Source organism: Pollachius pollachius (genome assembly GCF_949987615.1).
Source record: "Pollachius pollachius genome assembly, chromosome: 10".
In the NCBI taxonomy this organism is placed as follows: Eukaryota; Metazoa; Chordata; class Actinopteri; order Gadiformes; family Gadidae; genus Pollachius; species Pollachius pollachius.
Window position 1 is genome coordinate 11,354,623 of NC_136943.1, and position 13,175 is coordinate 11,367,797.

The window sequence follows — 13,175 nt, forward strand, 5'->3', positions numbered from 1 at the left end:
CAATCAAAGAAATTCTAAATGGTTAAGATTGTTAACAATTCATTAAGTTTTAAGTTGTTAAAGTATACATTTAAATGAAGGTATGTATGTAGGTAAGGGTGTATATTAAAAATGTGATATTGTGGTTCATAAAAACGAGGTATAGTCTATGGTTGGCCCCTCTACAGTAAATCAGCAATCAAAGAAACTACCTTGCAATCAAAGAAACTAAATGGTTAAGATTGTTAACAATTCATTAAGATTTAAATATATTAAATGTTAAAGTATACATTTAAATGAAGGTATGTATGTAGGTAAGGCTGTACATTAAAAATGTGAAATTGTGGTTCATAAAACGTCCCAATTCCAATTGATTCCAATAATTTACACGGTTCAGACCAGATGATTAATTTGAATTGTTTAATTTGAAATCCACAGTTGCATGATGGGACTTACCTGATAAGATAAGACTATACTAGACTCAAAGCCTTTATTTATTTATTACAAAACAAATTATCTTTGTTTTAACATATTTAAATCTATAGATATGGACAGATTAAAAAAAATAAACCCAGCGGAAGGCACATCAGGCAAAAACATAAGGAAAGTGTCTTAATCTGAATTAGTGCCCTCTCACTTATACGTTGCATAACAAATCAAAGTTTCCCAATCTGCTAGTCTATACATTATATAAAATTGAACAGAAGACTTTCATTATGAAAATATACTCAGCTAAGAAGCACAGAACCCCTTACACACGCACACACATTAAATATTATTATACCTTTATATACACATCATTTTCATGAATATTTGTCAAAAAATATAACGTTATGAGCAGCATAAACATGGAGAGAGTCAGAGAGAAAGAGAAAACTGTTGCTAGGACTGGTTATGCGACGTAGGTCTTGACCTTCTGAGTGATGGAGGCACAGCAGATTGGACACTTGCTGAGGGCCTTGGAGCACTCACTGCAGGACACCAGGTGACCACAAGGGATGAAAACCATGCTGATGTCTCGGTCCATACAAATCTTACACTGCTTCTCCCTCTGAAGCCGCTGGAGTACGTCACTTGGGTCCTCTTCTGTAAAAAAAAAGAAAAAAAAAATCAACAAAATCCTTATTCATAAATAATCACTTTCAATCTGCTTTCATTCTCTTGGGATAAATCTGATATATATATTTGTGAAATCAAATCAGAGCATAGATGCTATACTATAATCATACATTATTGATCTTCTTCGTGATAACAATGAAGGTAATTGCCAGTTCATTTTGAATGCTTCTTTGTTTACACCATGGACCTTGGACCGCTGGTCACACCCTTGAAAACACACACCTTCGGACTTGGAATCAGTCACGGGGTTGTTGAGACAATCTTGGATAAGTGCTTCCACGCTGGGGTAATCCGATCCCGTCCTGCGGAGTTTATCACGGATCGTCCTCTCCACGGTTACAGGATCAAAATCCATGGCCAAAGCTGCCAAGGCATTCTCCGATTTGAGAACATCTGGGAGGGGGGGGGTGGGGGGGTGGTTGATGATGAGTAAAGAGACGCTCTTCACTTCAACCGCACTTACAAATGCACCCAAGTGCCAAAGCCAACCCCAAAGGCTTTCATGGCAAAGATAACATTGCAAATGTATAAATAACATCTCAGTTAATCAGACGCGTTACCATTCTGTTGTCTTGAAAAGCCATTCTGCGATGAAGCCTGGAAATTGGATACAAACAATAGGATATTGCCACATAATTTTAAAGATCAAATAGTATTGTTGAACAGATGCCATGTCAGATGATATGCACAGAGAACCTGTCAAATCATCATGATGACTGCAATTAATAGGTTACAAAAATGAGAAACCGGATTAAAAAGCTCTAGGTATCCGGCCCACACACACTAAACAGATCCCTTATAGTTTTGACTTAAGGGTGGCCGTTCTTTGAATGCAGGAGTGTTTTAAGCTCAAGACCCAACTACTTACAGCTCCATTCCGTCGCGGCTCCTGTAGCTGCATTTGATTGACAAAATCCTGTCCCTTTTCTGACAGCAAGAAATGGCATCTGTTGGAATTTAAAAAATAAGCTATTAAAGATTTAAGAATCTGACAAAAGGATCTACGGATTAGTGGAAAGTGGACATTGATGTTGATGTGTGTATAATATATATATGTATTTATTTATTTATTACCCAGGGTAGTGTTTTGCGTGTTCCATCCAGGGGTCTTCATCAGGTAGCCAGTTTTTGACCCCTCCCCCACATTGGAAACAGAGAACCCGGTCTCCACCTCCTAAAAAAATGCACATTAATTACTTCTAACTTTCTCTTATGTTTCAGCCACATTCAAATACATGTTAACACACACAAACGCTAAATTAATCGATCAACAGTTTAAGTGTGTTGGAGTACCATTGAAAATATTGTGCTAGTTACTATTTGGAATGCCCCTTCATAATATGTACCTGTGCTGTAGAAGCCAGCTCTGGCTAGCATCCTAGAGTCGATAGGATGCTGGATCCCTGCATAGCTCTCCAGTCTCTCCTCAAAGCTTCCCATTGGCATACTGGGGCTAGGCTGTGGTCTAGCACCACTCCCCCTCAGCTCCACCCTTTCCTCCCCCTCGTCGTCTCCTCCCTGGGAGGGCACGTTGCCCACATCGTGACCGAGGATAAAGAAACAGTTGGCAAAGTGTTTGGAGTGCTCTCCCCAGGCGGTGTCCCCGGCCTCCCAGCCCCCCAGCATGCCTGCGCAGCAGAAGCACTGCACCCGGTCGCTCTCCCCCAGGTAGAAGAGGCCTGCCTGGGCAAGCGCCCTGGGCCTCACGGGGGCGCTGGAGGGCCACGGTTGGAACGTGTGCAGGCGAACGTCCTCGCTGCGCATGTGGGGGACCTTGGGATATGTGGTCTCGTCGACCACCTCTCCCGTCCTCAGGCGATACTGCAGGTCTTCCTCCTCCTCGCTGTAGGGGGTGCGGTTGCTGGACAGGCTGTTTGCACCAGTTCGGTGGGTGCAGCTGAGGAATTGGCACGAGGGAGAAACCTTAAGGAAAAGAACAGAAACATGAGAGGGCTATTCAGTAGGGCTGGGTAAAAATATCGATTCATCAATGCACTGCATTTTATTTGTTCGCGATTCAATTTCGATTCAAAACTTGTTTGAAATCGATTCTTTCCATTAAAAAAGAAAAAAAAGAAGCATACTCAGTCATTGTAACCTAGAAGCGAGTATGCCTAAATGTACATGCCCTTTTAAATTGGTCCATGTTATAATTATTACTTTTATGCTGCAAGTTTAGCTCAAGAACAACACTATACAATGGTGTATTCCCTTTTGCTAGTTAAAGCGCAATGAAATGGTTAACTCATTTTGAAATGGTTGATTCTAAATAGTATTTAGTTATTTTTGTCATCTGCACGTATTATTCAATGGATATCGAAGCAATTGGATCAATATCGAATCTAAATCTGATCGAATGAAGACCCAAAGAATCGAATTGAAAGGTACCTGGCAATACCCAGCCCTACTATTCAGTAAGAAAGAACATGAGATGGCTCTTTATCATATTAAACAACCAGACATGATGTCCCCATTTATTTTGTCATTGAAAGAACAAAATAAAATAAACTTGGATATCACCTATAATTTCTGGCCGATACTGAAGTATTTTTCGCCATCTTCCAATTTGTTAAGTTCATAAAGATGAATACATTTTTCGTTCGATTACGATAATTATTGCTCCTAACCTTTGAGTCAGCCAACCCCAAACCCCATGCATTACCTCTTTGTGTCTTTCTACCGGCTGGTCCCCTCTGCACCAGTTCTCCACCGTCTTCCTACAGCTGAAGCATTGGACACGGTCGGCGGAGCCTGTGTAGTAGAACCCGGCCTGGGCCAGCTTCTCCACAGACACCTGCTTGGCCCACTCTGAGTCCAGAAACGAGTCTATGCGTTTTTTGATCTGGGACCAGCCCAAGTAGCCGTCTGTCTCCAGGTCTCTGTTTTGTGCAAGCTGGGCCATTTCTGGCTACTGAGACGGTAGGTATCTGAATAGAGAATTGAGAAAAGTCAAGTAACTTTTGATTATCAGAACTAGAAAGTACCGTCTGCATTGGTTCCTTTATTTAAATGAGTGTTTAGGGTAACCCCAACCCTAACAACATCCAGCAATGGCGCCCTCACAATTGTGACATAGTCATTATGTCTTTGGGGAAATATTGACTAGGGATGGTTCAGAATATTTGATTATTCGTTCCCGAGGGTCAAAGTCGATTTTAAACATTTGGGTCGTTAACATTTTTTCCCATTAACGGACGGAACTAATGTTGGACAGGTGTCCAAGGGCATTATCCCACTTATACCATGGTCACTTGACCATAGAAAATAATTTTATAGGGGGATTATTTGTTTATCAACACGGCGGATGCGTGCGCAGAATGATCGCGAAAAGAACATTTGTTTGACCGGTTGCCATGGTTATCTCTGTGTGGTTAATTTGCAGTTGTGTGTCAATTAGCGATGTTCTCAGTTACATTAAACTGTAATCAGAAAACACGGTTGTATGCTATAGACCCTAGAGTATCTGTGGTATAAAGGCTGGGACGAATTTCGATTTATAAATATGTACACTTTATGTTGAAAGTGTAGACCGTCGCGATTCCAACTGAAACGAATGGCGCGGTGATTATTCTTCAATACGAGAGCTGGTAAATTGTGAAAAATTAATTAAACTGTAATCAGACAACGCGGTTATATGCTATAGACCCTAGAGTATCTGTGGTATAAAGGCTGGGACATCTTTCGTATTATAAATATGTACACTTTATGTTGAAAATATAGACCGTCGCGACTCTAGCATATAAACACGTTTTTGGATTACAGTTTAATGCATTTTTCACAATTAACCCAATCTTGTTTTGAAGGCTGAACAGAAAATTTGACTGGAATTACTTCGCAGGTAGTTGTTTTTTTGCGTTTAAGATACTGTGATTTCTTGCCGACGATCCATGGCTGCCTTTGTGAATGTCAGCACACATCGAATAATCGATTATTCGTTCATACCACCCACTGATTATTCGACCATGAAAAATTTGAGTTATTCACATCCCTAATATTGACAATAAAGTAGTGTCCTGCTATAGAAGAATAACAAACACATGCTATTCTACTGTAGTTGGTGCTCAGGATTGGCTTTATACAAAATGAAGGAAGCGTAAATAGAGAAAGTAACACAATTGACAAGTAATTCTCTGAATTAAAGTTGCAATACGTAACAGTTTAAAGCTACCTGGACATATCTGTGGTCAATGCTGATTGACAGTGATTACAATAATGTTATCATGAATCCAATCTCATAACTACAAATAAATAATGTTGACCAGTCCACCTCTCTTCCTTTAGAAGAAAGGAACTATCACCACTCCAAAATCCCTAACATTTAGGGCACTCAGCTGAGCTACGCCAGTTTGCGTCATGCCGTGGCACAGCCAGGACAGTGGGAACAACACAGAGTTCCTCTAAATGTTTGGGTCTCCTGGCTACTAAGTGGGAGGGGCTCAATCCTACACTGCATGTCTTTAACAAGAATATTATCTCAAAATTCAGAGTAAAAGTTGTCATTGTTTTTCTGAATAAATTTGATTATTTCTCATATCTGTTTTAGCCATTGGGTGACACTTGTGTGTTTAAGTCACACAGATGGTTTAGTTATAAATATGTACCCTTTCCACAGGCAGCTCAGGACTCTGAGCTTGCTCGAATGGAAAGCCCATTCGGACATAAAACACTACATCATTTAAATCACAAAACCGTATGGGCCTCGTACATTAAATAATATAACACTGTTGGAGGCTCAGTTTGATGAGCAGCAGCAACGTGCTCCATTCAGGTGAGAGCCTGTCTTTTGTCTATTTGTATAATAGCATGTGTGCAAATAGAATGTACTGATAATAATTGTACCAGGGGTGCAAATAACCTCACCCTCCTTTTTTTTTCCAATGAAAACTTCTTTCTGAATTCTTAAACAATATTTTTGTTGATTCCGAAAACCAGTGGCTTAGGACTATATATTTTTGTAGCCTGGGCTGGAGACCACCCTGATCACGTAGGCTACATTTTGTTTTGCACGCATCATGCTTGACCTCCGGCCGCCGACATCGATTTCCAAAAAGGACAATGTAATCGTTGGAGATAACATGTTAATGTTGATGACGTGCCGGGCGAATCAGGGTCTACGTCCTAGTTGTTGATGTATAATACAGGCCGGCCAAACACTAATGGCGTCTCCCGAAGCAACAAAGCGGCAATGAGTAAACACAGCCATAAATAAAGTTGTTAAAGAAATAAGCTAAATATAAACTATTAAACAAGAACAACGTTACTATGCACTAGCAGAGTTTCGGCCATTCTTTCGATGGGAATGTTAGGCTGAATCAATGGCTGAAGGAGTTTGAACTCCGACAGATTTAAATCGAAGTGGGAGGCTAGAGGTCGACCGACCCGGCGGAGTGGCGAAACAGATTGGGAGGTCACGTTATCAGGATAGACTTCATATGTAGTGGACTGTCTAACCACAGGCTGGTATCTGTCGCTGTGGCTTTAAGAGGAACCGAGTCACATGGATGGGTCGAATAATCCATGTACAGGCCGCGGGTTGGCGCTTGATTAGAGGAGGGTTTGTATGATTGGGCACGCAAAAACATGGCAAGCAAAAGGCATGCAAAACTGGTATATTATAATCGTAAAGAAATCCAAGATTTAAGGAGTTCGCTATACCACCTGGGCGCCAGCATCATTAGCACTTCATAAGATTAGGAAAATTGCATGCTGACGACTGACGAGACACCTCCCAACTATTCCTGTCGGAAGTATTTGCACAATTAGTCAGTCTCAAGTACATGGGTGGGGGGGGGGGGGGGGGGGGGGCATTCTTTTATAGGGAGTAACTTGACTCATTTAACGTTGATGCCGGATACGCAAGGGCGGGACCTTGAATTGCACTAATTAATCTGTGGACTATGAGCATGCACTCTGCCCATCCGTTTCAAAGTAAAACTCAAGGTACATTGAGAGCTAGTATGCAGTAAACAATGCAGAATAATTATTTTCTTTTAGAATTTTTTTTCTAGTTATGCATGCTAACGTTAGTACCATGAATAAGAATGTAGCAGGTGTTCAATTGAGATTTAGGGATCTTGATCACTGTCAACATTTTTACTACAGTTAGTTGATCAGGTTTTTCTTTATCCATCTAGTTCTGGACAGATCAGAAGATGTTTCATAATGCATCACTGGACAGTGTTTGAGTATGACCGGTGTAACACCGGCCACCCTATTCTAGAAAAGCTCACCGTTGAACTAAACAATGGTACAATAGCAAACCGCAATGTGCTACTTAAGGCCGTCAAACCGTATCCATGAAAACGGATGTTTGGACGGGAGGACATTTAAAGTACTCATTACTACTAACATAGAATAGCACAGTACTTAAATGTTACAAGAAATGCTCCTTGCTACTCATAATCTCGTACAGTCAAAACGAAACCATAGCGCAGCTATGGCGGAAATGCTTTACTACTGCCACACTACGCTGCTGATCAGCAGAGCTAGTGAGCTAGCCCCATACGGCTTGTCTAATGCTTCTTTTTTAAGTCGCGGACCTACCTTCCGATTTCCAGTAAGCCAGCTGCAGACCCTATGTTCAACCAAATGTTTCCAAAGAGACTATTTGAACAGCCCAGTCGAGCTATGTACGTTACGCAACGCACCCCCCAGCTGACCGCAACGTCATTGAGAACGACAGTCATGGGTGGGGATATCTGGTCTAGCTGTGAAAATTCCAAAACGCAGTGGAATTGGTGTTTCATGATAAAAATGACACTAGTCTCAAAGGAAAAAAAAGAGTAGGCTGCTTTATTAATCACAGACGGCGAATATGATTTGTATCCTCAGAATTGTAAGTATATATAGCCAATGCTCAATGACTAGAGTTAATAATGTGGAATAAATAGTTGAGAACAAACGATTGAACTTTTGGATGAAAAAAGTTATTCGAAACATTATCCAGTGAAAGCCAAGGGGCAAACAATTTATTGACAGGAAAATGTTCAAAGCAGGTTAATCAGTAGAAAAATATAAGTCATGTAGCAAACATTACACTATTGTATTCGAGATGCACAACTGAATCGAATGGATATGCATTAAATGTAATGGCTATTTGAATAGTGATATCCCAAAGCAATTTGTATGCCTTTGACTTAATAAAAAATAAAATAAATATTTACAAATGTTTTTACGTCAAACAAATCAGTTGCTTGTGGATTGACTGCTGTAGTAGGCTGTTCATAAATGGTCATCTTAAATGTTAATGTTAATGTTAATTCTTTCAAGGGAAGGCTGGCGAGAGTGAGTGAGTGAACATTGGCATAAAGTTCCATTAAGCCTCTCTCATCCTTCACCCGTTATTACAACGTTGCGATGGAAGTGAAATCCTGACTGTATAATAGGAAGATTATGGGGGGAGGCCTCATCCTTCAACCAGGCGCCGGAGCATGGCGCCCATGCCGCCTCTGGCTATCTGGACGGGGGTCTTCTCCTCCTTGTTCTCAATGTAAATACTGGCGCCGTGCCCCACCAGTAGCTTAACAGCCTCAACGCGCTCTTCGTCACACGCCAAGTGGCTGGGAAATAAAAAAGCAAATTATTATTAAGATCAAATGAACAAAGAAGTTTTAGAATAACAAAGCGAAACAACACATTGAGGAAGCAGTTTAAAAATGAGTTTAATTGCCATTAACGATGGCCGCTCATGTTCAATTAATGTGCATACGATAAAACGTAAGGCCTATTTCATGTTGTACAACCACAGAATATCAACCAAGCTCAGGTTCCCTTACAGCGGTGTGTTTCCCTCAATGTCCTGGATGTTTGTGGAGGCGCTGTGCTCTAGAAGCAGTGTGATGAGCCGGCAGTTGCCCTTAGAAGAGGCTCTATGGAGGGGAGTGGAGTGCAGCTTGTCTGTGGCGTTGGGATCTGCTCCGTTCTCAAGCAGCACCAGGGCTATCTGTAAGGAATAGTATAATATACATCTATTGATACACTTAAGACATATCATCAGCCATGGAACCTGGGGTCTTTGGGTTTTTCTGGTCTTCACAAGCAGCACCAGGGCTATCTGTAAGGAATAGTATAATATACATCTATTGATACACTTAAGACATATCGTCAGCCATGGAACCTGGGGTCTTTGGATGTTTCGGGTCTTCTCAAGCAGCACCGGTGCTATCGGTAAGGAATGAGTGTCACTGAAAATACCTACCTAAGGTACAGCTACAATACAATTAAATTTATTATATATGCTTGTTTACACAAGATGATCATTTATCTACCAGACCTAGTTACACATTTCTAAGAAACATGTCCCATAAATTTTGGTTGAGATTTCCTGACAACACCCCCGTGTATGGGCCCCTGGCCATGACATTCCTTCCTGTGGCATAGCCCAGCTCTTGGGTAGCCCCTTCTGAGTATCTAAATCACCCTCAACTATTCATTAGTTCATGAAACTATTTAAATCATTTCCCCTTTTTGAATCACAGGGAAATCCCACTGCAAGAAATGATGACTATGGCTACTGTTGTACTGTTTAACTTTTTCTTTTTTTTGGAATTATCACATTGAATGATATAACTGCGTATTTCCTACAGTCAGGTGCGTGAAATGCATCAATTCCTAAATAGTTCATACATCATTGGATTTTTTGTTGGTCATACTCATCCACATTGAGAGGAAAAAAGAGTTGTAATACTGTAAATTACTAAATCAAGATAAATATATCATAACCTTGCCTAATAAAAACGTAGTTTAGCCAAATCTTGCATGTCAAATGCCTGGTAGTCTACAACCCAAATATAATGATATGTCATTACGGGGAGACAATTAATTACTCAGCAAATACCAAAGAACCATTACTGCCAACATAATAGCTTACATTACAATGGTCCGAAAAGGGCGGGGTACATTACGATGTGATGTCACGATGTATCAGCCCTATGGTACGCCCATAGGGAGGGTGGAGCAGAGAGGGATATGCTCGGCATGAAGAAAGTTCAATATTTGTAATCTGTATGATCATTGTAGACCTACATCATTACCTTTTTATTTTTAGATAATCTAATATGATTAATACATTATTTACGTGTTTGTTTACATAGAGTGTAGTGTTGCACGGTATACCGATACTGGAAAGGTAAGATACCCTCACGCAAAAAAAGATATGATTACCAAATTTTTTAGTGTCGATACTTTTATTAAAATAACGAATGTGGTGTAGCGTTATTAGGCAACCTTTAGCGAGGCATAGCGACAGTAGCCGCGTTTACATGGACACTTATGATCCGATTCGATTTCTAATCGGAATAGATCTATTCCTATCATGCAAACCGAATGTACTGTATGTACATTTACAAAAGTGGTAAGCGTACATCCGTATGTATCTGGCGCACAACCGCTTTGTTGGTCTGGACTTACATGATATATGTAAGGGATGATGTTGTACAGAACGCCGGTCATTATCGGGAAAATAATCCCAGGACCACGACGCGAAGCCCTGAGGGTCAATATTTTCGATAACGACCGGCGACGTTCTATACATTATCCCGCTTATTACACGGCTCCTTGCCAAAACGAAACCATATCTTCACAATGTCTTTTTACAATTACCATTCGTAGTGTTGATCAGCAGAGAAATAGTCCACCAAAGGCGTTGACGTTTCTTAGCAACCGGACACGCTGTGGTTAATAAATTTCAGGATAATTTGCGGTGTTAAGAAAGACGTGAATCAGGCAAAAAATCCACTTTCCTTGACAGCGGTCTAGTTCGGTGTGCAAAAAAGTACCGACGCACAATCATTTTATTTTAGCTCAGCAGTTGGAAAGCAATCATTTTATTTTTGATAAAACATGTTCAGTAGCAAGTATATTTTGAGATATTTATTCTGAGTGTTAAAGTTTAAATACTTCACTGCAATTGTCGGACCGACGTTTGTCCACCATAGTGTAATGGAATGTACCGTGTAGTGGCATGTTTTGTTTTGTTTTTAATAAAGAGGAGAAAATAGTATTTCAATTGTATGTGTAAGTCAGTCATTAATGTGTTCACTGTTCAAAAGTTTATATTGTACTGAAAAGTGGCTTGTTAAGCAAAATAAATTATGTTAACAAACAGAAGAGATTATGCCCATACTTGCTCCGTACAATTAATTTATTAAGGTAATTTGCTCCAAAAGCAGGAAAGGTCCAAGATGCTGAAAGTTAAACCATAGTGAGACCGAGCTGGACCATTATTCAACTCTTTCCCAGATTCTTTCGATTTTCACCATGATATCGGTTCGGTATCGAGTATCAAGGTATTTTCGGGCAGGTATTGTATCAAAGTCATAATTTTGGTATCGTGCAACACTAAAAGAGTGTATTTACTAGATAGAAAGTGTTGCATATATTACATTATAATATATTACAGTAAAAGTTAATAGGTTGACATGAAGTTCTCATGTGAAGGAATAAAGCAATAAATATAAAACACTTACAATTTACACTTATAAGTTCACCACATGGTTAGTAGAGAAGCAACTCAGAAAAGCAGAGGCTTCATTTTGTGGAATTCAGTGCCTCAATAGGTCTGGAGAATATTTTAAAATGGTGTCATTTCCTAGAAGAGATATTAATGAGATTTGATCTTACCTCATATCGGTCTTTAGACGATGCGTAGTGCAAAGGGGTGCAGCCATTCTGATTGACAGGGTTCAGCTGAGCACCTTTGGATATCAGGGCCTTCACAATGTCCTCTCTGCCTGCTGAGGCTGCTATGTGGAGAGGTGTCCAAGAAGCCTACGAATTGCCATAAACTTCAACATCACCACACTGGTCTTACACTGTTGCACTTGACTTGTGTTATTTTATTAAGTTGTTTCGACAAGTGACAAATCCTTAATACAAAAGCAATCGTGTTCTTAGAGGGTATTCAATCCTATCAGGGTATAATAAAACTCGTTGCCGTTTACAATGTGTTTATTTTGATAGGGTTATGATAGGTCAGGTTGGACCTTCCAAGAACAGCTCCATTCTACGGCTCAACACTGCCACCATTGGTCGAGTAAAAGACACGCATGCAATTTATTTTCTGGGGAACTTCTGGGGGAAAAAAATATTAAAAATAATTTAAGGTACTAGTTTGTTTGAGTGCGTGTCTAAAATTCGGACAATTTATTGGAAGCCATAGGTAAACCCGAGCTCTTAAATTATTCTGTCGGTGACATTTTGAACCGGCAAAGACATTGTATTATACCATTGTAGGACAGAAAGCCGTCTAAGGACAACAATCAAGCTTTGGCATTGACTGAGAATTGTGTTCTAGAACTAACGGTTTGCAAAATACTGTCAGTTCTCAATAGAGCTAGATCGCACCGAGTGATAGCGATTATTAGAAGCAGGTTAGCTACTTACATAGAAGATAAATACATTAACCAGTAATAACATTGCAAATCATTCAACAAAAACGTATTCGTTTAAGTAATATAAAATTATTCGCTTAAGAATACACATTTTGCACATTGAGAAATATCTGGAACATTACATCATCTGGTAGATTCACTTCAACTCCCAGATCAAGAAGATACTGCACAATATCGTTGTGGCCCGCAGAACAAGCCCAGTGAAGGGCGGTTCTCTGGTCCTGAAAAGCACAACGATAATTTGATTACATTCAAACTTTCGATATAGCAAAGAAAAAAATAGCAAACCATGTTATCGATGGGAGTCGAACGATGACTTGTACAATTACCTGGTCCGTTTTGCAGGCGAGTGTTTTATCTGTTATAATGCATTGCCTTAGTTTGTCCATGTGTCCTTCGTAGGCATGATTACAAATGTCCACATTTGATACTGAACCAGCCATCGCCAAGTGTGTTATGCGTTAAATCAAACTATACTGATACTATAACATAACGTGAACTACGTGAAGAATAAAATATGAGCAATGACCTCGGAAGTGAAAAAATCTTTTTCCGCTCAGGTACACGACTTTTTTCTGCCTTCAAAGTAAAATACCCTCACTGCTTCGCCACCGGCCGAGCCACAATTCGATGCGTCTAAGACTTTTAATTTGAAGACAAGCTTGTGGTGCTCTGGATGTAGTATGC

At 40.1% G+C, this 13,175-nt stretch overlaps 2 protein-coding genes across 2 annotated transcripts; both read right to left on the reverse strand.

Moving 5' to 3' along the window:
* Positions 1-395: 395 nt before the first annotated feature.
* On the reverse strand, positions 396-7,763 carry xiap (X-linked inhibitor of apoptosis). Its single transcript, XM_079745251.1, has 8 exons — positions 7,642-7,763; positions 3,761-4,025; positions 2,445-3,021; positions 2,173-2,272; positions 1,967-2,045; positions 1,659-1,695; positions 1,321-1,491; positions 396-1,065 (listed from the first exon to the last, which is right to left on the reverse strand). Exons 2-8 carry the CDS (start codon positions 3,998-4,000, stop codon positions 872-874), a joined length of 1,398 nt encoding a protein of 465 aa, XP_079601377.1. The 5' UTR covers positions 4,001-4,025; positions 7,642-7,763; the 3' UTR covers positions 396-871.
* Positions 7,764-7,868: 105 nt separating this feature from the next.
* On the reverse strand, positions 7,869-13,009 carry psmd10 (proteasome 26S subunit, non-ATPase 10). Its single transcript, XM_079745478.1, has 5 exons — positions 12,818-13,009; positions 12,611-12,709; positions 11,719-11,865; positions 8,874-9,040; positions 7,869-8,657 (listed from the first exon to the last, which is right to left on the reverse strand). Exons 1-5 carry the CDS (start codon positions 12,929-12,931, stop codon positions 8,504-8,506), a joined length of 681 nt encoding a protein of 226 aa, XP_079601604.1. The 5' UTR covers positions 12,932-13,009; the 3' UTR covers positions 7,869-8,503.
* Between the last annotated feature and the right edge of the window lie 166 nt (positions 13,010-13,175).

What these genes read in the sequence shown, in the direction of transcription:
- xiap (XM_079745251.1), bottom strand. Translation starts at nt 4,000, where the DNA reads ATGGCCCAGCTTGCACAAAACAGAGACCTGGAGACAGACGGCTACTTG. An exon ending in AGCTGGCTTCTACAGCACAG is followed by an intron (nt 2,273 to 2,444) that starts GTACATATTATG and finishes GCATTTTTTTAG; the next exon opens with GAGGTGGAGACCGGGTTCTC. An exon ending in CTTTTCAAGACAACAGAATG is followed by an intron (nt 1,492 to 1,658) that starts GTAACGCGTCTG and finishes CCCCCCTCCCAG; the next exon opens with ATGTTCTCAAATCGGAGAAT.
- psmd10 (XM_079745478.1), bottom strand. Translation starts at nt 12,931, where the DNA reads ATGGCTGGTTCAGTATCAAATGTGGACATTTGTAATCATGCCTACGAA. An exon ending in TCGCCTGCAAAACGGACCAG is followed by an intron (nt 12,710 to 12,817) that starts GTAATTGTACAA and finishes TGTGCTTTTCAG; the next exon opens with GACCAGAGAACCGCCCTTCA. An exon ending in AAGTGAATCTACCAGATGAT is followed by an intron (nt 11,866 to 12,610) that starts GTAATGTTCCAG and finishes GGCAATTCGTAG; the next exon opens with GCTTCTTGGACACCTCTCCA.